Source organism: Triturus cristatus, chromosome 10 (assembly GCF_964204655.1).
Source record: "Triturus cristatus chromosome 10, aTriCri1.1, whole genome shotgun sequence".
In the NCBI taxonomy this organism is placed as follows: Eukaryota; Metazoa; Chordata; class Amphibia; order Caudata; family Salamandridae; genus Triturus; species Triturus cristatus.
Window position 1 is genome coordinate 276,440,319 of NC_140593.1, and position 27,051 is coordinate 276,467,369.

Consider the following 27,051-nt stretch of genomic DNA (forward strand, 5'->3'; position numbering starts at 1 on the left):
AGGCCTTGGAGACAGGTTTTATAAACCAAGGGCCTCTCTTACTTACTCTGGAATAACTAGATTTTGTTTACATTATTATTTATCAGTTTCACATAGGTATATTTCACTGTGTTATCACTGGAACTTCGTTTTGTAACTACATTTACATTTACATTTGGTCTTCACCTGCTTCACATTTTAAAAATGTTATGCAAAGGATACAGGATGCGGCATAACAGCTACAGTGACCTACTTTAAAGCTGGGTAACCATGTTTAACTCTGTGGGTGGCTTAATATCCCGTAATTTTGGGCAAACAGGACCGGCTTTAGCTCTGGTGGTGCTCAATGCGACAATCTTTCTAGGCGCCCCAACAAGCTTTTTAGGTTTCGCCTGCACAGTGCTTGCACCATGCTTGTGAAGTTTCGCCTCCAGATCGCTTGCTTGTGAAATCTATTGTATTCAATATATCTTAAAAGAGGCTTACATCCTGCCCCCACTTCTTATTTGTCTGTGTGCTTGTCACTTTAATTTTCCTTTGTTTCTAGCGGCTGTAGTGTTGTATTTCTTTTTTTTAGGTGTGGTTCTCTTACCAGTATCCCATGGCCCAATTACTCCTTCTCATCTGCTTTCATTAGGTTAAGGCTGGGATCCAACTCCTATTAACTAATGTTTGCATACTTTCGTCAATGCATTTGAAGAATTATTTTCGTGGCAGCACGCACGGCTACATTTCTTTGTTTCCCCAACACTTTTATTATTTAAACCTAATCTCTCCCCACACGCATTTGAAGCGTGCTTGTTGTCTGCATGTCGTGTTTTTTGTTTGTCGAAATGCATGCTTGTACACGATGTTGACGAGATGCCGAGACTCGAACCGGCTTCACAGCTCCAAGGTGAGCATTTCTGGCCTTTATGTCACATCCTTGATCCTGCCCCTTTGCTTGTTATATTTTTTTAATAGTCTCAAACATGCCACGGTTCTGAGATTCCAGTGGCTCTCTCATCCGGCTTGCACAATAAAATAGCCACCATTATGCATGTATGACTTGTCTCTGACTGATTTGCATATGGCTGGGCCTGTACTGGGGTGGCAAAGTGAGCTAAAGAGTGATGATGGACTCAACCCAGATCTGTGACTGAGGGCGAGTGTCTGAAAAGTTTCAGCGCTCCATCCATCATCTCCTTGTGTTTGCTTTGTTCACCCTGAGTTGGCAGGGTATGCCCAGACGTGGGCCCCTTGCTCACTTTGCCTCTGGATTCAAGCTAGTCTGGCTGATGAGGGATGTTGCCCCAAAACAGGTCCCAGGATGCTTGTTTCCGGTCCAGGGAAGACCTGGCTTGGGAGTTCGGGCTGGACTGTTCCCATAAGGTACAGGGTCAAGACTGATTTGCACATGGCTGGGTCTGAACTGGGGTGGCGAAGTGAGCTAAAGAATGATGTTTGATTCAACCCAGATCTGTGACTGGGTGTGAGTGTCTGAAAAGTTTTAGCACCCCGTCCATCATCTCCTTGTGTTGGCTTTGTCTCCATTATCACCTGCCTGGTTTAAGGTAATATAGATCTCATTCACCGTTCATTGTGCTGGCCTGTATCGTACTGTATTATACATTGTAATGCGACACAGGGGAGGATCGTTATGGAATGGAGTAGAAAGTACTCAACAGGAGCGCTTTTATTTTTTAACTATTTACCATTTAAAGAAAAGAAAAAAAGGAAATCCAGAAATTATTTATTTAATTGTTGAGCCGACGCCGAGACTCGAACCAGTCTCACCAGCTCCAAGGTCAGCAGGTCTAACCATTACGACACATCCTCTGCCCTGCCCCATCACTTCTATTTTCGATACGCTTGTTGTTTTTGTCCCAGCATCGCTTTCCAGTTCATGATTTTCTATCAAATGCATTTACCACTTGTTCTATTGAAAAAGCTATGCTTTTGTGTATTTTCAGAACTCCCTGTATTAACTTTCTGGGGTTGAGACGCCTGTGCTCCAGCTGGCCAATTCTGTACAAAAGACACACAAATGATGGACAGAATGCAGAGCAAATCAAACACTCACCCCCAGTCAAGAGATCTGGGTTAAATCCATAGTTCTTTTGCTCACCATGCCACCCAAGTTTAGACACAGCCATATGCAAATCAGTCTTGACCCTGTGCATCATGAGAACAGTCCAGCCCGAACTGCCAAGCCAGGTCCTCCCTGGACCGGAACAAGTATCCTGGGATAGGTTTCGGGGCATCACTCCATATCAACCAGGCTAGCATGAATCCAGTGGCACAGTGAGCCTGGGACCCGCGTCTGGGAATACCGGGCGCACTTAGGGCGAGAAAGCAAAAGACACACAGATGATGGACGGAATGCAGAGCAAATTAAACATTCATCCCCAGTCAAGAGATCTGGGTTAAATCCATCATTCTGTTGCTCACCATGCCACTCCAGCTTAGACCCTGCAATATGCAAATCAGTCTTGACCCTGTGCCTCATGGGAACAGTCCAACCCGAATTTGCAGGCCAGATCCTCCTAGGACTGGAAACAAGCATCCTAGGACCGGTTTTGGGGTTTCACCCCTCCTCAGCCAGGATCGCTTGACTCCAGTGGCATGGAGAGCACGGGACCCACGTCTGGGCATACCCGTCCCACTCGGACACAGAACAGGGAAATTAGGCATTTTTCACCCTCCCAGTTGCCCTTTCTAAGGATGCCCCACCCAGGTAAGATTTGTTAAGAGGAGCTCCAACTTTAGTTTGTTAAAAAAAAAATAAAAGGCACAGAAAAAGATCATGATGTTTCTGCAGTTGGCTATTAAAACATTGTGTGGCTTCTGTGGAAAGGGAAAATATCTTCTCCCTTGTCAGAATCTTCTTAGCCTTTTCCTCAGCGAGCCGTGAAGACCATTTCTGCCTAAAGCTGCATACTGATGATTACCAAATATCCTACAAGTGTTTTGTCATAGACAACCAGTGGCAGTTCCATTGCCACCAATCAGTAACTGGTGAATGATCCCCACCTCACTGCCTCATTCTTCAAAGACTAATACTTTGCTAATTGCAACCTCAATGACAGTGCAAACCTTGTTGGTGACCCCGAACCTCATCGACTAATAAACTCCTGATGATGACTGACATGTTCAACAACTTTGTGATGGAGGCACATTAGACCACCTCATCAATGAAGACCTCATTGGAGAGAGTTAAAAAAAGGTAGCTGAATTCTCACACTTAACTTTAGCATACACATACAACAATACAACACTTCTGTGTGTAATTATTGCCTTTCAGTACCTAAAATCTTCTTCAATACAATAGCAGTGACTATAGTGACAAAGTTGCATTTTGGTCATCCTCTACGTATTTCTCTTACCCTTCCAACAATCTCTACAAATTATGGAGCTAGAAGAAGGAAGAAGATGAACAAGCCTCAGACATGGCCTACAGTTGATGACACTTCAGGTTCCCTACGTGAACATCAGAAAAAAGCTATGACACCTCAGTCAGAAAAGAAATGCACAGCTCCAGATGCAGCATGGGCTTGCTCCACTTTGAGTCCCGACCACATTCTGTCCTATTCTCAGTGGCCTAATGGCATTCCAGGAACCTGGTATCCCTATGCAGAGGTCCCCCAGACCTGGATGGTAGATGGTCAGACACGTTTTACAGACTCAGTGGCTGCCACACCCATGAAAACAAACAGTGAATGCACTATCCATCCTGGTGGACTATTATCACATCTCACAATTCCTGGATCATATTCCAGAGGACAACCATCCAGATGCTAGATCTATTCTAAGAGAATCCTACTTTGCTTCTCCAGCTATTACTGATGTAGCCTCCACAATATCTAGCAAGATTATACTGGCAGGTGTATTAGTGCTTTGCAGATAAGGTTGGCTCTGTGCTCTTTCCAACCAGAGGTTCAAGGACAGGTTCTAGATATGGACTTGAACGGAAAGTGACTCTGTGGACTACGGCTGTCCAACAGATTAAAATCAACATTGAAACGGACCTCTCTAAAGACCCTGTTCCATATATGTGACTCCAGAACCAGGCTCCCAACAGAGGAGGCTACAATTACGTTCAGCATTAATCATAGTGCATCCTAGTTCTTGTGATAGTAGCCTTGACAAATAACTTATTACACCCTTAAGGTTAGTAAATATAGAAGGGACTCATTATCTAGCCCACAGGACACAAACTAAAGGGCCACCACTGGTGGCAGTTGGTGGCAGAATATCACACATTATTCAAGCATGGGAGAGCCTTCCCGTAGACCTACAATTCTTTACTTTTTTTTATTTTATTTTTTATTGCTTATTGTAAATATATTATATAAGCCTCTCCCATTCCTCCTTACTGTTCAGCCCTTTTTTAAAAATTAAATCTGTTTTATTTTATTTGTCGTACAGAGACCAAAGGAGGGATCCACGTATACACAGCACAAGGCCTACAACCCTATATAGGGCCGGCCACGTATGTTAGGGGAAGCACGGGTGATTAACTTAATTACGGGTGATTAATTCTTAACTTTTTTACTTCTGTGGACTCCCAATGAATCATTGTTAGAATCCAGGAACCCCCACTGTATCATTTCTGAATTCCAGGGACACACATGGAGTCATTACTGGAAGTGTGGTAACCAAGCCTATGTAATTTCTTATGATTTGAACCTTAAAACAATTTTAAGAAAATACAGAAACAAGTACATATCAAGCAAATTCACAAGTGACAAAAACTATTTTATTGAATTCACAAACAAGTATTGTAAATTGGAAACTCTAATTTTAATGGGGAGTTTGAAGTTTATCTAAATTCTGATTTTAATTCTAAAAGACAAAGTGATATGCTAAACTTAGCATATCACTTTGTCTCTTTTGCTTCCACTGCATACTTTCTTTTTGTGGGAGCTTCAGTTGACACCTGCTATCACCCATACAGTATTCTGTTTGCTGTCTTTATGCGTCTCCCACAAAGCAAGTAAAGGATTCCAACTTTTATCTGTTTTACTTCTTACAATAATTCCACCACATGCCCCACACTTTTTTTAAATATTTTTGTGGGCATCCCCTGTATATAAACACATGCTCCTTTGCCTTGGCATAGCAGTCCATGCCCTGAGTTCATTCTTCCAAGAAGGGAGCCCTGCTCAATTGCCAGTTGCGGGCAATGTTTCTTTTGTCCATGATTAAACCCATTGCTACCAAGAGTCTTGTGGTCTGTCTCCCGCCCCCCTTTCAGGTAAAACAGATAATCAACCACTTGTGTTAAGGTACAGTGTATGCGTCAGTGGTAGAAGTGGGCAGGATCGGACGGGCACAGTGTGCCCCTACTTTTTAAATTTAATCCAGTCTGTTCCCCTACTTCTTTATTTTAAAAATGCGTCCCAGGATGGCAGGAATGGTCCGAATGTAAAAAGTATTCCGTGATCGTCCAGCCTTGTGTGATGCACATTGAGGAAGGCCTCTCAAGTCGCCACAACCTCCTCCCCCATTCCCCTCTGTGTCTGAGGCCAGGAGCCTGCCCAACAACACTGTAGGAGAAATGTTTCGCTGTAGGAACAATCAATCAGCATTGAAAACGGCATCCTTTGGTGCCCCTGCTGCTACAGTGTGATTTACACCTCATTTTGTGACTAGGTCCCCTGCCTGCCCCCACTGTGACCAATACAATGGTCACATCAGGATGCATAGACAGCCCCACCCTTGACCTCATCTGCCCTTTATTTTGGGGCTCACCCAGACTGACAACGCCACAAGGAAAGGAAGAGCACTCCAGTGTAGAATTCCTGGCAGACTGTGCCCAAACCTTGGCGCTTTTAAAAATAAGCATTTGCAACGCAATATGTCTCACATTTTCAAAATTTTATCCTATTGGCATTGTAAATGCCAATGCCTTTTATTTATCTGTTTTCAAAACCAACACAGATAAAAGGTTTGTCATTTACAATCCCAATAGCTTTTCCACTGAAAAGGCTTGTTTATGTTTGTGAAGAGCAAACTTTGACAATCTTGTATACCGAGCGCTGTTTAGTAAATTCGCAGTTAAAAAAGCACATACAAAGAAAATCACAGTATACAAGTAAAAACAGCAAGCAAAGCAAGAACTTACAATGTACAGAGAACACGAGGTGTCCCCATACAAATTATTATGATCTCTGTCCCACTGCGCCGACCCTTATAAACCTACTCATGAAGCAATGTACAAAATCTGCCCTGAAAAAGCAATCACAGACACGTGATCAGCGGTTATTGAACTGAACTTCTTCACTGCACTTCTATTAATTACAAATAGTTTCACTGGACCCGGTTACAAGAAAAAGGTTTAAAAGCTGACAAAAACCCAAGAGGAATGAACGTTCTCCAGCTGGTTTTTGGAATAGGCTGGAAACAAAATGGAGAACCAACAGCCTCCGGGATCAACTGCCAGAGGTAGAATCCTTACTTACTGGCCCTCACCCTACATTCCATATTCCTAAGCAATGGAACCCAGAATGTGGAATGCAGTATGAAGAACACTTCACCAAAACATCTCCCTCCTTATACACATAATAACATACACATAAGTATACATAATAAATATGTGAATACATAAATAAGTTACAAGCAAGAGACTGAATATTTCCTTATGGATTTGTCCACCATACACGATTAATGAACTACCCATTATAAATCACAATATCTTGCTGGGTTTGACACCACTCGTTTGCTCCTCCGTGCTGCTGGGTAATTGATCTTCACCTCACTAGTTTTAGGCTGCCCGTCCTGAATAGCAGAACCATTCATTGCATGACCAGAGGATGAAACATCCACTCCTTCACGGTTGCCTTTGTCCAGCTTTAGCCTTACTACTCTGCATTAGTTCCACCATTCACTTTCTTTCGTAAGAACAGCATTCCTAGATACTTCATCCACCCACACAGGAGACCTGAATTTGAAATTCCCTTTGACCATTAGGGTGGGATCTCTCACATTTACCCAGTCACCTACTTTAATTTCACTCCTACCTTCCTTACCTAGGGTCTAGCATCATACCCTGATTTCCTTTTGGCTTAAAATGCTGTTATTCTGGGTATTATGACCTTGTCTACCAAATAAGCACGGTCAGATTTTTGTTGGAATTCCCTCACCCACGCGCGACAATTTGAATGTCACTACTCGTCACCTCATGATTTCAACATTTTGCCACAGGTACCCTTATGGTAATAATTATGTCCAGTGTGCCAGTGTCAGCATTTTGCCATGGGTACTCCTCATGCTAATCATTACCTCCAATATGTCAGCTCCAGCATTTGTCTATAGGTGCCCCTCAAGCCATGAATGCCATTCCCAGCATTTTGCCATGGCTGCCTCTTATGATAAGTATTGCCTCCAATATGCCAATGCCAGCGTTTTGCTACACGTATCCCAAATGTCAGGAATTAAATCTAGTGTGCCAGTGCCAATATTTTGCGATTGGTAGCTCTTTTGCAAAGAATTTCCTCCATTAGGCCAGAAATTTGCCATGGGTGCCTCCTTAAGCCAAGAATTACCACCACTATGCCAGGGCCAGCATCACACTCACAAGCGTAGCGCACATAGACACACATTCTCTCTCATACTCACTTACATTGACATACTTATTCCCATTCACATTCTCTCACACTCACTCACATTCACCCACGCTTCCTCACTCGCACTCCTTCACACTCTCACTGCCTCACAATTATTCTCACTCACTCTGTCACTCTGACTTTTCCTTTTAGTTTCTCTCTCATTTTTACTCAGCCTCACTCATTCTCAGTCACTGTTCCTCACTCACAGTTACACTGGCTCTGACATATTCTCACTCACTCCCATCACTCACTTTCATTATCACACACACACATACTCCTTCAAACACACACACACTTATGTACACTCGCATTTACTCAGTCATTCTCATTCACTCTGTCACCTTCATGCATTCAGTCTGTAACTCACACTCACTAACTCTCTCATTCTAACTTAGTCTCACTCATTCTTACTCACTGATTTATGTATTCTCATGCAGTTACACTGTCACTCACTGTCACTTATTCTCACTCGCCTCCCCCTCCCCCCCCGTGGCTCACACACACATACTCATACGGTCACACATGCAAAGGCTGCACACAAAATTTTAGCGGGTTATTTTTTGCCTTACCTTCAGCTATCTGCACTAGTCCGCTTCAGCTGTTGGGTAGAGCTTTGCTGCAGGAACACTGTTCCCTCCCTCCTGGAGCACTTGAAGCAGGAAAGTGAGCGCTGGAGTCTGCGTAGTGATGCGTAGTCTCCAGCTTTCAGTTTCGCGATTTTTCCCCTCACTCTCTCCCATCAAGTCACAGGGTGGGGTGGCGGTCAGTGAGGCTTTAGACCCTATCTACCTGTCACGAGATGGGAGAGGGTGAGGGGAAAGCCTTATTGACGGGTAGCCTCGTACCCTGAAGGGTTCGAGCTTAAGTGCCCAGAGCTACCTGCACCACTGAAGCTGCAGGACGTCACTAATGGGGAAGCCTTGAAGTCAGAACTGGGACTTCCCCAACCCTGGACAATGTGCCCGATGGCTGGAGCAGACACCTCCATGCACCTGCACCAGCAACCAGACAGGTGAGGTGGACTGCTCACGCGGCAGCGAGGTCCGGCATTAACATTTTTTGGGGGATTGTACAAGGAGTGAATAACATGGTATTTGTAGTGATCGTCCGATCAGCATTCTAGTGTTTCAACCTGTTGTAACATACACTGAACACCCACCCACCACAGGCGTCACCAGTCAGGTGACCCTGACAATAAAAGGGTCCGAGCGCACATGCTCTGGGCCAGTTATCCAACCATACCAACTGTGTCTGTGTGATCCTTATCTGAGTATGTGGGCCTAGCGCCTGCCAAACTCTACATTGGCGACGAGGGGGCTGTGCCTGTGCGGGCAGCAGCCAGCAGCTGTGTAAAAGGGGGAGAGAGCTGCCAGTGTCGAGGGCACCCCCAGAAGCCGGAAACGAAATGCGCCCAAAAGCCCGTGGAGCGTGTGCAAAGCCCCAGGGAGAAGGCGAGGTGACCGGGAGCCCACCCCGCACCTTGTGTGCCTGCCGTAAATCTGCCTCCGTGCAGAGGTGCCTGATAGCCTGCAGGGCGTGTGCAAAGCCCCGGGCTGACAGGAAGGGCAGAAGGTGATCGGGAGACTACCCCATACCGATGTGAAGACCTGCGGGGGAGTGTGAAGTGCCACGGGGAGAAGAGCGAGCCGATCGGAGCCCACCTGCATCAGCCACGACGACCCGCCAGGCAGGCGGCGAGCCCGGTGAGTGAGCGAGGGGCTGTGGTGAAACGAGAAGGGACCTCGAAGGTGAGGAGGCCAGCGGGAGCCCACCCGGCAAAGGTGAACTGTTGTAAGGCTCCGTAGGGCCCAGGCTGTAGCTCCGAACCCCACCCCGCGCAGCGTGAGGACTGAAAGAAGCTGCTGTGGGTGGGAGAGGAGCAGAATGAAAAAAGCATGCGGCCCACGGCCGATAGGAGCGGTGCCAGCACCCCCCCTGCACAGCCCATGAAGAGAACAGGCATACTGCGAGGGGCAGGAAGGTGCAAACGTGAACGGCTGGCCGCCACGATTAACAAGTGAGAAGATGCGTGACGGGGAGTAGCGTGTGCCCAGAGAATCCGCTAATGTCTGTTGTGCCTTCCCGCATGACCCGAAGGTAGATGGGTCGAAGACACCAGGCCGCGCCCGTGGGCTGAGATGACCCGGTGCCGCCAGCAGGGCATAGTTTGAAGCAGAGCGGCCAGCATATGCGGAAGCCAGCCCCCGCTAAAAAAACAGACTGCAGGTAGCAACCCGTGTGCCCGGCGCCACCCAAAAGCAAAGGAAATTAGAAACAAAACTTACTGTAGGGCACGAATACCTCCAGAGGCGTGTGAGATCCCTGCTCTGCCTGGAAAGCAAAGAGGCAGCAGAGCGAGGCCCGCAGCGTGGTGAAGCTGCTGGGGCCGATATACGGGAGTGCCGTATCAGTGTCCAGGGTGCGTGTGAGAAGCGAAAAGGGCAAAACTAAAATATAAAGGCTTACCAGGGGAATGCACGACAGGAACCACAGTATCACAAAAGAAGGACCGGAAGTGAAGCAGCAAGGTCCCAGAGAGGAAGCCCTAAGCATGCACCATGTGGAAAGCTTCCGAGGATGAGGAAAGAGAATGCAGAACTACCATCTAGTGGCGGTTTAGCCGAACGCACCCATCGGTCAGACAAAGTGCAACAGAACAGGGACAGAGTGACAGGAGAGCACAGAGTTTGCACAGACAGTTCCTGGCTACTGTGACCCCCAGAGAGGGGTTGACTGAGAGAGAACCACCCTGCTGGAAAGTGTTTGCCTCCAATGACAAAGGGTGAAGAAGAAAGCATGAAAACATGACTGGAGACACAGGACTGGAGACTGAAGATTGCCTAGCGCACACAGATGATGCCCAGCCAGGGAAATACACAACAGCGGCAGTTCAAAGCATCTGTGCACACAGAGGATCAGTGGCTCCTTTACAGTGAGCAGAGCACATGGAGCAAGCCCATGGTGTCAAGAGAACACTAAAGAGCGTCTAAGGTGAAAGGCAGCGCAGGAAAAGGAGGGGCAGTGATACCTGGTGGCCACAGGTTGTTGCTGCAGCAGCAGAAACAAAGCAGGAGCACCACCAGGAGAACGAGGGTGATTCAGGAACCCAACACCAAGCAAGTGTGCAGCAGCACAGCAACAGCTGCTACAGTCCAGGAGTGAAGGACTGAAGAGAATGCGCAGCAAGCACGTCCAATGAAGCAAACGAAGGGCGCAGTCAGTAGCGCACTGAAGCAAGGAAACTGCGGAGACAAGAAGAAGTGGTTGCGCAGACCACCAGAAGCATGAGTACCCGCAAAGAGGAAGAAGCCAACCAGCCCGTTGGTCGCAAGGAGGAAGAAGCCGACCAGCCAGATGGTCGCAAGGAGGAAGAAGCCGACCAGCCAGTTGGTCGCAAGGAGGAAGAAGCCGACCAGCCAGATGGTTGCAAGGAGGAAGAAGCCGACCTGCCAGATGGTCGCAAGGAGGAAGAAGCCGGCCTGTCAGATGGTCGCAAGGAGGAAGAAGCCGACCTGTCAGTTGGTCGCAAGGAGGACCAAGCCAACCCGCCAGATGGTCGCAAGGATGACGCCGACCTACAAGAGGTCAAAGAAGGAAGAGATCTGACAAGAGGTCGGATAAGAAGAAGGAAAAGATCTGACAAGAGGTCCGTGAAGTGAACGACCGAGGAGATGTCCATGAACAGGACACCAGGAGAGGTCCGCAAGGAGGACCAGAAAGACACGGATGAGAAGTCTAACAACATTAACTTGAAGTCAGAAGTAATCGTATGAAAGAAGGTCGCGATGACCGGTCCAGTTACAGATTGATGTGAAGATAGTGTCCTAGGGGAGGACAAGACCAGGGAGACACGTGTGGAGTGCACGCTACACAGAGAGGCCTGGTTAGGGCAGACCAGCAAGATAGAAGACCAGACCGCGTCGTAAAGGAAGGAAGAGAAGACAGATCTTGAGTGGCAAGACACCATCACGAAGGAAGAAAGCAGAGGAGAAGAGCAAAGAGGTGTGCGGGACAAGTCAAATCACACACCAGAAAGGAAAACTCCTGAAGAAGAAAGTGCGAAGGTGCAAGAACATCGGAACATGGTGCCTGGAAAACATCAGCACCACTGGGAGAACACATCTACGTGCGAATCCGAAGGTCACCCGGGGACGACAGAGGCGAGCAGGCCGGTCCATTGGTAACAACCACCTCTGGGATGGAACGGACACAGGACCGTGGATTTCCAAGGGGCAGAGGCCTCAGGGACACCGGTGACAGCGGGTCCCGACACGAGAGATGGACTGTTGAAGCTCGGTCTGGAAATCCTGGGAGGCAAAGGTAGCATGCAAAGGATCAAGTACCAACAACACCCCTTTTCAGGTGGAGCTTGGGACACGGAGAAAGGACCCGTAGCGATTCCTCTAACATGGTTGGAGCGACTAGGTGGAAGTCCACCGGTCCAGTGGAAGCCTGGCTGCAAAGGGCCTCTGGGTCGTCTGGTGAGAGGGGACACCCACGAGAGAGGGGCATCCGTGAGAGGGACGTCCTGCAACTGCGAATCCCGTTGGAAGAAGAGAATCACCAGATGGAGAAAGTACTTCACCCAGGACTGTACAGTGGAAAATAGCACATAACTGATACACCATCATTCCATCTGCACTTTCACTGGATGTGGAATAGGAAGAGAGAGACTGTAGATCACACTTCCACGTTGCAAGTCCAAGAAAGACTACATCCACAGGGCACCCTGACATCGTGCCAAGGAGAACTAGTGGTCCCGGCTGCAAGGATACCCTTGTAGGCGGTTGGCCAGCAGCGGAAGAGACTACTTGGAAGTTGTCATTATTATGTTGTGTTTGTTTCCAAATTATATTCTCTCCCACAGGTTCGGGCTTCATTGTATTGACCTTTATTAAAGTTTGGGAGGGATGTAGTGATCGTCCGATCAGCATTCTAGTGTTTCAGCCTGTTGTAACATACACTGAACCCCCACCCACCACAAGCGTCACCAGTCAGGTGACCCTGACATTAAAAGGAGCTGAGCGCACATTCTCTGGGCCAGTTATCCAACCATACCAACTGTGTCTGTGTGATCCCTATCTGAGTATTAGGCCTAGCGCCCGCCAAACTCTACAGTATTGTTCACTACTGGAGTAGTAAAAAGGGCAGACACATGGCACGGATGGCCCTCCGTGAAATTGCCACCTCTTCCAAATTGGCATGATACAATTACACTACCTGCCCGCAACATACCTCCATCCAGGCAACTGTGGCAGGCAAGCAGGCAGACTCCTGGACTCAAACCGCTCTTCTGAACGCAGCCATTTGACGCCAGAAACCCTGGACCACCCCAAGAGGTTCTTCAAGTGGCAGGAACACAGTCTGTCAGGCAACAACTCGAGTGGAAATGGGACAGGTTTTATCACTGGGCTGTAGTAGAGAGGTCATCTTAGTGCTTTGGTTTGGAATTTAGGTGGGTTCCCGCATGTTTTATATACCCTCTATTAGTGTATACAGAAACTAAGAGAATGAGGGATGTTTGTTTTAGAATTAAGTTACGGATGTTTTTGTAAAGTTTTTAAGTGGATCATCTGCCTGCTTTTTTATAAACATTTTATAATGGGTTCTCGCTCAAGATTGTATGCCCAACTCAGTCAGCCTACGTTAAAGGGAGGGAGATATAAAAGTCAATGGGTCATTTAAGTGTGAGGCCTAGGAGACAGGAGGGCCAGGCATGTACTCGATTATCAAATCTTTTAAAATGTTTATGCTGCCAGAGTGGTGCTCCAGGCATCTCCCTAAAAGTACCCGAAATGGCATGAGCTGAAGGAGGAGGGGTTAAGGGCTGCGAGTGCAAAAGTCACTATGGCAACTAACTTGTACTTAACATTCAACCCAATGACCTGGTGGATCGATAGGGTGTTGGTTCAGCAGAGATGACACAATACCAAGCACCTCTGTGTTGTCACACAGCGGTGTGGGCGTTGATCAATAGACATTACTGAACTGTTTCCCCACAGAGGGCTGGTGAGCAGTGTCACAGGTTTGTATTGCCATTGTCAATTCTTGTTCTAAATTGCTAATGCACTTTTTGAGGGAAAGTATAATGTGCATTTTTTAAATGCTCCCATATTTTACAAATGTGCTTGTTTTAGAGATATAGATATTGAAAGTGGCTACTCTAAAAACATTTTTTGAGAAAAAAGCTACTTAGATTCCGAGTTTTTTGCATGCAGGTTGTTGCACAAATAATTTAAAGTGCAAAGCGCGTGTTTTAACGAAATCGGTACATTTAGAAACTACAATGGAAGTTGGAAATATTGGAAAAGAGATTTCGACCAAGAGGAAAGTAAATAGTTTAAGGTGGTCTCATTCGTAGCTGGTGAGGCAGTCAGCTTTAGCATCTGCTCCATTTCTGGAGAGCTGCAGCCTATAGGGGAGGAAGCAGCTGCAGGGTATCAGTTTAGAGAAGAACAAAACTCCCCTCATTAATCATGATCTTCGGATAGTTCTCAAAATATCTGAGCTGCAATGTTCAAAGTCAATCATTGCCATAATTGTTAAACTGTCATTGCTTTGTTGTTTTGGTAGAGAAAATGCTGCAGAAGATCTTCAAGGTTATTGGTTCCGGGGTCACACTAGAAAACTTTGATTTTTTCTGCACAAAACTCAGAATTCAAGATGATGAAGTCACAGCCCTCGAAAAGGACAAGTAAGTTTTAATAATCAATGGTGCTTTTGTATCTGTAGCAGTCTGTTCAGAAGATGTTAGATTTCCCAAAATGGGGAAGCAGTCTACTAAAGAAAAGAGCAGTGGCAAAGTCAATAGTGTGGTCCCTATACTGAGCTATTGCCTTTGTTAATACTTAATATCTGAAAGAGATACGTTAGTGATAGATTCCTTACCTTAGAATTCCCCCTAGGCGACAGACTTTAGCCAGAAAGTTTCCGTCAGCAGTGCGTCGGTAGCCGTCGTCGTGCGGCTCCCCGTACGTCGTTGGCGTAGCTGGAGCTACTTAGACTCGCCCAGGCGCGCTGACGTCAGTTCTTTCTTTTTCTGCCCCAGCCAGTGCAGATCTGGAGAGAGCGGTACCCCCCAGTCACTTTTTGACTGAGTTATTTTTGGGACTTTTTATCTCTGTTTTTCGATTCTTCGACTCCTGGTGTATAGGGATGCCCGGTTTTAAGTCTTGTGCGGCTTGTCCTCGCACGATGTCGGTGACGGACCCACACCGTGTGTGTCTCTAATGCCTAGGGCGTGACCACGACTCCGAGTCGTGCTCCGAATGCTTTGAATGCCGGGCCATGGCTCCGAAAACTTTGCGGGAGCGGTCCCGAAAGTTGCTGGAGGCCGGAGAGACTGCTAAGCGCTGTTCAAGGTCCCGGTCCCGTGGGAGGTCGAGAGACCAGTCACGGAGCCGCCATCACCATCGTTCGACGAAGTCTTTGCACTTGGAGTCAGGTAAGGCGAAGCACAAGAAGTCGAAGAAGCGCAGTCGCTCTTTGCCTTCCCCTAGCCTGTTGCACGACATGGCTGAGGGTGCAGGTGGTGCCACCCCGCAGAGCCTAAGCAGTTGCCGATGGCCTACCCGCCTTTAGGGGTCCATCGGCGACTCCGGCCCAGTTGCAGAAAATAATGTCTGCCATGGCACGAGTCTTTGGGCCGTCGGGCCCCGTCGGCGTGGCTTCGGGCCCCGTGGGCCCGACTGGGGGTACCTGCTCTTCTGCGTCGTCAGCTCCGGCCCCAACGTCATCAACGACTCCGGTCTCGACACCGAGAGACCCCCATGCATCCATGCATGGATCCCAGCCGATGTTGGTTGGCCTCGTACGACCTGCACCGACATCGATGTCGACAGCGCCGCCGCTGGCGTCGGCCGGCTCCCTGGCCGACGCCGTCCCCAGCTTAAACCCCGACGTGGAGACGTCACCAGACCGGTGTCGATCGATGCCGATTCCAACGCCGTTAGGGAATTTCTGTCCCTTTCTCCATCCGCCTCCCTCATTTCCACCTGTCCGGCAGGTTGGGGAGGACGGGGAGGACTGGGAGGGGTCTGAGGACCCTCTCACAGCCCAGTGCGAGTTAGACCCGGACTGGGAAGAGGATTTGGGGAATGCAGGTGATTTGGATATTACTCCAGAACCTGGCACACTGTCTCCTTCTACTGTGGCTACGGAGGAAGGTGGTACATATTCTATGGTGTTGCGTTGAGCAGCCGAGGCTCTCCACCTCGAGCTCCCTACGGTGGCCGTCAGGACTAACCTCCTGACAGAAGTGCTTCGGCCAGCGTCTTCCTCTAGGAGCCGCTGCTGCCTGTTAATGACGCACTCTCTGACGTTCTTTGGGCACCTGGTCCAGGCCCAACACAGGGGCTCCTGTGGATAAGAACGTGGCCCGTCGTTCGGCCCCGGGCGACCCCATTTCCCTCTCCCAGCACCCTACCCCTGAGAGCTTGGTTGTCCAAGCCTCTGCGTCCCTAAGCGCATTCCCTTCCGCACCTTCAGACAGGGAATCCAAGAAACTGGAACAGTTTGGGGAGAAAATGTTTACTTCCGCCAGTTCAGGGCTGCGGTCTTTGAACACCGCATGCCTCTTGGGCCGTTATTCCCATTCTGTGTGGGACACGTTTGCGCAGGTGCTGCCTCAGTGTCCGTAGGAGGCCCGGACGGTGCTCTCCCAAGCTATTGCTGAGGGGAGAGACGCAGCCAAGTTCACAATTTGTTGTGGTCTTGACACCGCCAACTCGCTGGGCATGTCGATTTTCACGACAGTGGCGCTGCGCTGCCACGCCTGGCTGAGGACAACTGGCTTTTCCGGGGATGTCCAGAACACTTTGATGGACATACCCTTTGATGGCACTCGCGTTTTTGGCGTCAAGGCAGATAGTGCGTTGGAGCATTTTAAGGCCTCACGGGCTACGGCCAAGTCCTTAGGTCTTTCGGCCATGCGCACTCCTGCCACTTCTGATTTTCTCTCCTTTCGTGGCCAAGGAAGGGGCGCCCAAACACATTCGTTTCAGAGCCACAGGCCTGCGCAGCAACAGTCTCAGCGCAGCCACGGACGTTGGACCCGCAGAGGTGGGTCACGGGGCCGCAGGCGGGTCAGTCCACCACCTCCCCTGCCGCCACTGCCTCCAAACCTTCCTAGTCCGGTGTTTATGGCTCACCAAACACCAGTGGGTGGCAGGATTCGCCATCACCTCCCCCACTGGCGCACCATCACTTCGGACAGGTGGGTGTTACAGATAGTCCAAAGAGGCTACTCCCTCCCCTTCGAGACCACCCCTCCAGCCATGCCACCTCAGTCGGGGGATCACTTGGCACTGCTCCAGCAGGAAGCTGTGTCCCCCCTCTTGGCCAAGAGGGCCATCGAGCGCGTTCCAACGCCAGAAGTAGGTCGTGGTTGTTACTCCCACTACTTTCTGGTCCCAAAGAAGGACAAAGGTCTGCGTCCTATCTTAGACCTTCGGAACGTCAATCGCTTCCTCCGGAAGGAGAAGTTCAAGATGCTCACACTGGCTCAGGTCTTGTCTGCCCTGGACCCGCAAAATTGGCTGGTAGAGTTAGACTTGCAAGACGCTTATTTTCATATCCCTGTCCTGCCGACCCACAGGCGTTACCTGCGGTTCACGGTAGGCCACAAGCACTTTCAGTTCACCGTGCTCCCTTTTGGCCTTACCAGCACCCCTCGGGTGTTCACAAAAGTGATGGCGGTGGTCGCAGCTCATCTGCGCAGATCAGGGGTTTCGGTCTACCCCTATCTCGACGACTGGCTGGTGAAGGCGGGCTCGCCCCAGGCAGTTGTCTCCCACCTCCAGACTACAGCCGACCTCCTGCATTTGCTGTGGTCCTCCATAAATGTGCCAAAGTCGCACCTGATTTCCTCTCAGAAGCTCCTCTTTATCGGAGCGATTCTGGACACGGCGCAGTTTCTGGTTTATCCTGCAGAGCAGCGAGTCTGGGTCATTCGGGCTATGATTCCGATCTTTCGGCCCTGGTCCTGGGTTTCGGTCAGGATGTCCTTGAGGCTGCTAGGCCTCATGGCCTCTTGCATCCTGCTGACCAATCATGCCAGATGGCATATGCGGGCTCTGCAGTGGGACCTGAAGTTCCAGTGGGCGCAGCATCAAGGGGACCTGTCCAAGCACATCCAGATCTCCGAGGGCACTGCACAGCAGTTGCAGTGGTGGCTCACGGACCAACATTGGGTCAGTGGCAGATCCCTCTCCCATCCCCAACCGGAGCACTAAGTGGTGACGGATGCATCCCTCCTGGGATGGGGCAGCCATATGGGAGAGGCGGAGATCAGAGGCCTCTGGTCTCCAGTGGAATCCAGGCTCCATATCAATCTTCTGGAGCTCTGGGCGATCCTACTTGCACTGAAGGCATTCCTTCCCTCTGTCAGCGGGAGAGTAGTGCAGGTGTTCACAGACAACACCACCGCCATGTGGTATTGCAACAAGCAGGGTGGGGTGGGGTCGTGGACCCTATGTCAGGAGGATCTGGACATGGCTGGAAACGTCACAGCATTTCCTTGACGGTTCAACACTTGGCAGGTTCTCTGAACGCCAGGGCGGATGAACTCAGCCGCAGGTGCATGATGGATCACGAATGGCGTCTTCACTCGGCGGTGGCGCAAGGCCTCTTTCAACAGTGGGGAGAGCCATGGTTAGATCTATTCGCCACCGAAGAGAACGCGCAATGTCATGTCTTCTGCGCGTTGGAATTTCTAAGGCGACACTGACTCAGCGACGCTTTTCGTCACGAGTGGAGCTGCGGTCTATTGTACGCTTTTCTGCCTATACCACTTCTACCAAGAGTGCTGAAAAAGATCAGGCGCAACCAGGCCCAAGTCATTCTTGTGGCCCTGGACTGAGCTCGAAGAGTTTGGCATCCCGAGCTACTAGTATGAGCATGGATCCCCCGATCTGACTGCCTCTTCGGGAGGATCTTCTGTCGCAGCAGCAGGGGATGGTCCTCCACCCAAACCTGTCCAGCCTCCACCTACATGCGTGGAGAATGAGCGGCAACAGTTGATTCCATTTGACTTGCCTCCTGAAGTCTGTGAAATCATTATGGCAGCCAGGCGTCTCTCCACTAAATCGGTATACGTCTGCAGGTGAAAAACATTTGTGGCATGGTGAACAGCAAAGGCTGTGGATCCCCTTTCTGCCCCTCTTTCAGGAGTCCTTCTGTTCCTTCTTTTTCTGGCCCAGCAGGGCTCTGCTCTAGGCACTATTAAGGGCTACCTTTCTGCAATTTCGGCCTTTCTCAGGCTCCCTGATCCGCCTTCTCTTTTCAAGTCCCCTGTTGTAAGTAGATTCCTCAAAGGCATTACACACCTTTTCCCTCCTATTCCGTTTGAAATGCTGCAGTGGGACTTGAATCTGGTTCTTACTTATTTGATGTGCGCTGCTTTTGAGCCACTTCACAACTGTCCTCTTCGTTTATTGACTTTGAAGACTGCTTTCCTGGTTGCCATCACCTCCGCTAGGTGCGTGAGTGAGCTCCAGGCTCTTTCCTTTAAGCCTCCTTTTCTGTCGGTTCATCCGGACAAGGTTGTGCTTCACACTCGTCCTTCCTTCTTGCCAAAGGTTGTCACTGCCTTCCACATCAGGCAAACTATCACCTTGCCCACTTTCCTTCCGCCTCCGCACCCTTCCAGAGGGGAAGAGAGGCTCCACCATCTGGCCCAAAACGTGTGCTCTCATTTTACCTGCATCGCACACAACAGTTTCGGGTGGATGACTAGCTCTTTGTTGGCTACGTAGGCGCCAAGAAAGGCCGAGCTGTACACAAGAGGACTATCTCCCACTGGGTCGTCTTGTGTATAAAAGCCTGTTATCCTCTGGCTAAAAAGGAACCTCCGGTGGGGTTGCGCGCCCATTCTACCAGGGCGACAGCAGCTACTACTGCATTGGGACGTGGTGTCTCTCTGCAAGACATCTGTCAGGCAGCCACGTGGGCCTCGCTGCACACTTTTACTAAGCATTATTGCCTTGACAGTCAAGTCCGGAGAGACAGCTTCTTTGGCCGTTCTGTTCTCCGTGACTTTCTTGCGTGATTCAGACCCACCACCGGGGTTGCTTTATAAATACTTTATTGTGAACCTGAATAGTTAATATCGAACAAGCTACTTACCTTCGGTAATGATATATCTGTAAGAAACATTAGTTAGTGATAGATTCCTTACCGCCCCACCCATCCTCCCCGTTCTGCGAACTGATTTCTAGGGTTAAGGTCATCCCTTTCAGGGCCCTAGTTTCAATGCACCAGGGGGTCAGTATCTTGCATGGCTCTGTGTTCCTGGCGCTGAAAGTCGTGTACAGAACTGATGTCAGCGCGTGTGGGCGTGTCTAAGTAGCTCCAGCGTCCTCATCTCGGCGACTACGACGCCAACGAGGTATGCGGAGCCGCACAACGACACCTACCGAAGCGCAGGGGTACTGCTGACTGAAACTTTCCGTATCCAGTCTGACGCCTGGGGGTAATTCTAAGGTAAGTAATCTATCACTAACTAATGTTTCTTACAGATATATCGTTACTGAAGGTAAGTAACTAGTTCGATATTAACTATTCACAATAAAGTATTTGTAAAGCATTCAAAGATGGGTGCCTGCATGCACACTACCTAGAGGAACCAGGAGCTTTTACATAGGCCGAGTACACCTGCTCCTAATATTATTAGACTGTATCAAAAAATTGGGTTTGTGCTGTTCCTATAAAGACAGAGGAGGGGGTGAGGGTGAATGAAGTGATAGGGCGGAGTGCTCCAATTAGGAGTAAGAGCCCTCACACACCCGAAAGGTGTCATGCTTCATCAGTGGGCAAGCTCCTCGTCCGGCCGGCGCTACAATGCCCGACTGGCACCCACGATGGGGCTCTTTGCCGAGGTCTTTTTGTATAGGCCGCATGATGAAGGGGGTGAGAGGGTGGTAACAAAAATTGTGTTGAAGAGATTTTTAGTAGTAGTGAATTAAAATAGGTATAGTGCAGTTTGTTGTCAATCAACTTTATTGATGGAACTCGCTACCCTAGTTAAAAATGTGGTGCTTATACAGTATGCAATGGTCCTAATAAGACTAATCGGTGTGTAATCTTGAATATTATCAACATGTTTCTCATCTATGTAAGTTCAGACGGATCCAGACAGATCTTCAGGACCTAGAGTATGTAACTACACTGCAAATTGATTCGATTCTTTATCCTATTCGTAATGTCATAGTAATCGGTCAGATATCAGGTCACAGTGAATTATTGATTGTGCTTTAACCTGGATAATAATCCTAAAACGGGTAACTATTGGCTCCGTCAGGCTGGGAGCAGGGTAGAACACATATTAGCGTCTTGCACGCGGGTTAGCATCCTCCATTAGACCTACCCCGCCTCTGCTGCCCCAGAAACGAGGTGAGCAGAGTCAGGGCAGGTCTAAGGGAGGATGCTAACCCGTGTGCAAGACTCTAATATGAGTTCCACTCTGCTCTCAGCTTGAAGGATGCAATAGTTACTCGTTTTGGGATTATTACGACATTACGAATAGGATACAGAATCGAGTCAAATTGTGGTGTAGTTATATACTCTAGGTCCTGAAGAATCACCACAAGATCCGTCTAGACTTACATAGGTGAGAAACACGTTGAGCATGTTCAAGATTACACACTGATTAATCTTATTAGGACCATTGCATCCTGTATAAGCAGCACCTTTTTAACTAGGGTAGCGAGTTCCATCAATAAAGGTAATTGACTACGAACGGCACTATACCTATTTTAATTCACTACTACTAAAAAACTCTTCCACACACTACAAAATTTACCACCGTCTCATCCCCACTTCATCATACGGCATATATAAAAAGACCTCCGGCAAAGATCCCCCTTGTGAGTGCCCATCGGGCATTTCAGCACCGGCTCAATGAGGAGCTTGCCCAATGATGAAGCATGACACCTTTCAGGGTGTGTGAGGGCACTTGCTCCTAATTGGGGCACTCCCCACTACTGGAACACTAGTATCACTTTATTCACTCCCCCCTCCTCTGTCTTTATAGGAATAGCACAAACCCAATTTTTGATACTGCCTGCATGCACAAACATGAGCAGCCATCTCTGAAGGTTTTAAGCTACTTTATTATTGTTTACTGTTCCAAGATAACTGACAAACTTCAAAGGCAGCCATCCATACATGTGCACACATGGCACGCCTAGGGATCCATCTTAGAAAGATTTATGTTGCATATATTGCAAAACCAATTCAAAGATGACTGTCCATGTGCACACATCCCTATGTGCCCATCTTGGAATAGGTTTTGTTATTCTTATAACATAAAACATTCAGAGATAGCTGTCCCTGACTATGCACATATATGCATGCATATGCAGCCATCTTTGAAAGGTCTTGTAGCATACTCTCTTACTTTACGATTCCAAGATGGTCTAACAAGATTTAGCTTAAACGTAACCTACAAAAATTGTCCTTAGTAAATGTATGTGCAGTACAAAGAGGTGGGGAAGTTCAGATTTTTAAATGCACTGACCTGACTTGTGGCTGACTGACTGTGGCCAGCTAGAGGTCTTTCTGATTCAAGCCATATTCATACCCTATTAGGCCAGTCCTCACTTACGATGAAGGATGCTAGACAAATAATTTCCTTCACCCACAAGTTATAAGTGTTGAAATCCCCTCACAATTCATTATTTTAATTCTCTTCCTTAACTGTAAGACTGTAAGAAATTAGGAAATGTATTTAGATTTAGGCTTGTAACACAGACAGCTCCCTATACCTCTTCCGCTGGTAATCAATACAAAAATGTGCACGAAGTGATGACAAATGCACACAGGTGGCAAGCAGTTTGTTATGATCGGTGATGTAAAGAACCACTTCAAATAATAAATAAAGAAGCAATGGTTTCAAGAAATGGAGATGCAAGATATGTTTTAACATCAAAAATGTGAAAAGAAACAGGGAGGATGTGAGTAAACAGGGGCAATCAAGGTACCTGGAGGGCCCAGTCAGTCCTTGTTGGAAGAATTTGGAATCTCTGTACAACATAAACACATTACCAGCCTTCACTGGAGAGTCCATTCACCCCACATGCTGTATATTTAATGTTCTAAAGGATCAGCAAACACTGCCCAATAATATACCTGCATTTTTACAATACCAAAAGTAAACTTAAATAAAACAATTATGGATTTATTTCACTGCCATTCATTGCAACCAACCCACAAGGCCAGGAAGAGAATATTTGCAGAGAATGGGCTTACAACAATGCTATTGGTTTGCACAAGACGCAAATAGGCATATCCAACTTTGGTCCATGAAGGTCAGAGTAGCACCAGATTTTCAGGATATTCACGAACTGCATAAACATTTCTCCTATGGGTATCTTGGCTCCTGTCTTTGCTCACCAACACTGGACATCTCTGAGAATGGCAGCACTCAAATTACTCTGTGAACCTGCTAGCTCAAATATTCCAGGACCCCTCAAAATACTGCTTTATTCAGATGCTGAAGTTTAAATAAGTGAGGGAGCATGACTACATCCCGTTATGGGACAATCCCAGATTACTCCATGATATTACTGTTGAACGTCCTAACTTGGTCAAGAAGGAAATATAGGAAGGTTCACAGACAGAATATAGACTACAAAAATATAGATGAAAAAAATATCGAGGTTAAAATATAGAATGCATAAATATCGACTCCATATACTCAAACAGGTAAGTACAAAAATATTGAAAAAAATATTGATGTCAAAAATATAGTTGTACAAAATATCGATATATATATATATATATATATATATATATATATATATAAAATAATAAATATTAAATATAATAAATAAAATTACTTTTAGAAAATAAATTAGTTTTAATATACATTTTAACAAAGATAGCAAATAAACTTAATTAAACACACATACATAATAATTAATATATATTGACTTTAAAACAATTAATAAACTATTAATTTCAATGTATTTTATGATTTTAAAATTATATAAAATTTACAAATATATATAGATCTCCATTATTCCTGTTCGCAGCAGCCGCCCTACAAGGTTGGGGGGCCACATTCAAGGAGTGTTTTGTTGATGTATGGTGACATATCTATGGGTGCATGACCTGCTTGCTTCGTGCCAGACGTAAATAGATTTGCCAAGGAATTTCTGGACACGAGGTGAGAAAAGGAGAAGAGAGAGGTAACAACCTCTCTTGGACGGTTTCGGATTTCATTATCATGACAATGTGCTTTTGCCATTTTAGCAACAAGCACGTGAGCACTTTATTTAAAGCAGACAAGATGCACTGATAACATTACAAATCTAAATATGGTGTTTTGGACGCCTTGCAGTTTAATTAAATATCTCACCATATACATGGACTATTATTACAACACTGGTGCATCCTGGGACCCGTAGTAGTGTGACACAAACCACGTGGGTTAATGGACACAAGCACCTCCCTGTGTTGCAATTCTACTCACCTGTAATCAAGGCTTTGTTAAGCTGAAACGCGTAAGGAAATGAGGTTGCAGTCACTTTTCATTATGAAAATAAACGCATGGTTTTTCATCCGTAATCTGGCTCTGCAGCTCTTTTTGTTGGATATATATATATATGTATATATATATATATATTCACTGAAAAAACCATAGGTTTCAGGGGTGTTATAGTTAGCTGGACTTTTCACTTGTACAAAACCATTGAAAATCCCCCGTTATAGTTAGTTCAGCTAACTATAACTCACGCGCCCGCAATGCACTGCTGATGACGTCACATATTACATCACTCATGACATGGTCAGTGACATCACTCATGACATCACTGATGACATCTCAAATGACATCACTGATGACATCACTGATGACATCATCCAGTGAATGTGTGTTTTTCTGAAAATTAAATATGTTTTATATATGTATATCTCAAGGTCGATGGAAGAATAAATGGGTATATAAGTGTCTAAATGGATGATTTGTTTTTGAAAAATTGATTGTGTAACTGACTGATTAAGTGTATCATAGTGAATACATGGCTTAGTGAGTAATGTTTAAATATGTTAATATCTGTATCAGTCTCTCACTTTGTGTATAAGTGGCTGCATGGGTTGGTGAGTAGCTACATGGGTGTCTATATAGGTTATTAGTTGGTTTTTTGAGTATCAGTCTGAGTGTCTGCATATTTCGGTGGGGGGTATTACGTAGTGCATAGTTGCATGAATGAGTGACTCACTGTTTGTATGTGTTGAAGACAGCATGTGTGCAGGACTGTATGGGTGGATGAGTGTGTGTATGGGTGTGTTAGTGAGTGAATGACTGTCTCAATAGTGTCTTTATGAGTAACTACATATGTTTTAAACTAGTATATGTGACTATTGGTGTATATAAGTGAGTATATGTGAGAGTGAGAGATTGAAAGAGTTCCTGTATGAATAAGTATGTGTTTCTATAAGTAATTGTTTAAAAGACTAAGTATGTGTAAGTTTCCGTAGAAGTAAGTGTGGTGGTGTGTGTATAACTGTATATGCAAGTAAATGTATGTTTGATTCTTTATTAGCATGAGTGACTATGTGTGTGAGTAACTCTATGGATGAGTGGCATTGTGTAACAGGATGTATAGGTGTATGAGTACATATGATGAGTGAGTACATGTATGAGTGACTGTATAGGACTGTTGGTGAATGAGTGGATGTGTATGTGGATCTTAGAATTATTGAAGAGGTTGTTGTAACTGGTATTGGTATGTCCATTGTTTTGAAAATTGTAGTCTCTATTTTTGAATGTGTGTATCAAAGGTTATATGAGGGTGAGAGGAGGTCTGCCACTCTATCACAAGGATGATGTCATCAGTGATGTCATCAGTGATGTCATCAGTGATGTCATTTGAGATGTCATCAGTGATGTCATGAGTGATGTCACTGACCATGTCCTGAGTGATGTAATATGTGACGTCATCAGCAGTGCATTGCGGGCGTGCGAGTTATAGTTAGCTGAACTAACTATAACGGGGGAATTTCAATGGTTTTGTACAAGTGAAAAGTCCAGCTAACTATAACACCCCTGAAACCTATGGTTTTTTCAGTGAATTTCTGAGGTTTTTTAAATGCTAATTCCTAACTATAACGTGCCTGAAACCTATGGTTTTTTCTGTGAATTTCAAAGGTTTTTTAAATGCTAATTTCTAACTATGCCTACAGAGATAGGACATGTGAAGAAAGAAGAAAAAATGCACAGAAAGAAAAAAAAGAAGTGCAGAAAGAAGCAACAGAAGTCCTCAAAGACGAAGAAAAGTGCAGGAAGAAGGATAACGTGCAGAAAGAACAAAAAGAAGAGCAGAAAGAAGCCTTGTTGCAAAATCATCCTGTACCCTCAACTTTTTCAGACGGATACTGGTGGTAACTGAGTCTGACTAACCAGTCCTAGAGCCAGTGCTATGTTAAAAGACACTTAGAATACAGTGAAAACACCTACATACACTAGGGAACATTATGCGTTGGGGTCCCCCTGTGATTAGCATGACCTCCTCTGTAAGCCCCTAGTATATAATAGGGCAGGGGGATTAAAACTACCTCTTAAAACAGGCCACAGGGTGTTTTTGCACACGTTAACTCAGGCCCCGTCCCCTCCCTTCACCACTGTGTAAACACGCCCTGTGTCCATTTTTAGTTGGGAGATTAAGTTCATTTGAATCCTGAGGGTCCCTAGGGTCCAACTAGCCCACTAGGTACCTCCACTAAGTGCCACAGAGCTGCGTTGCAGAGAGGTGTAAAAAGTGGCACGGCCTGGACCACCTCTCTGCAATGCAGCTCAGTGGCGCTTACTGGAAGCACTTGGTGGGCTAGTTAGCCCCCAGGGGCCCTCAGTATTGAAGGGAAATTATATCCCCAATTTAAAACGTGCCATAGTGCGTGTTTGCACACGTCACCTCAGGCCCCGTCCCCTCCCTTCACCACTGTGTAAACGCGCCCTGTGGCTGTTCTAAGTTGAGAGATTAAGTCCCCTTGAATCATAAGGGTCCCTAGGGTCAAACTAGACCACTAGGTACCTCCAGTAAGCGCCACAGAGCTGCGTTGCAGAGAGGTATAAAAAGGGGCTTGGCCTCAGAACACCTGTCTGCAGCGCAGCTCCCTGGCGCATACTGGAGATGCCTGTTGGGCTAGTTGGCCCTCAGGGACCCTCAGTATTGAAGAGGAATTAATTCCCCAACTTACAACTCACCAGGGGGCGCGTTTGCAGAGTGCTGCAAGGAGGGGGCGTCGCCTCCGGCACGATGCCAGTCTTTTATTTATTTTAATTTTTTAAGAAGGGGGGCTGTGTGGTTCCCCTTCTTATTCTAATTTATTGGCCCTGATGACCCCATCCCCCAGGGCCTGTCTCCTAATTATATTTTTTTTACCCCAATCCCCAGGTTCGGCCACTGTTTTTTATTATTTTAAAAAAATATATATTTATAGACACACCTAGGACATGCTGGACAAACCGTACGTACCTATCACC

At 46.9% G+C, this 27,051-nt stretch overlaps 1 protein-coding gene across 1 annotated transcript in view; it reads left to right on the forward strand.

Annotated features, from left to right (window-relative positions):
* Window positions 1-27,051, forward strand: part of LRRD1 (leucine rich repeats and death domain containing 1) — a 191,706-nt gene that overhangs the window by 154,966 nt on the left and 9,689 nt on the right. Inside the window, exon 6 of the mRNA XM_085631088.1 lies at window positions 14,142-14,262. Within this exon, the coding sequence (XP_085487214.1) occupies window positions 14,142-14,262 (121 nt within the window). The remainder of the gene's footprint in view (window positions 1-14,141; window positions 14,263-27,051) is intronic.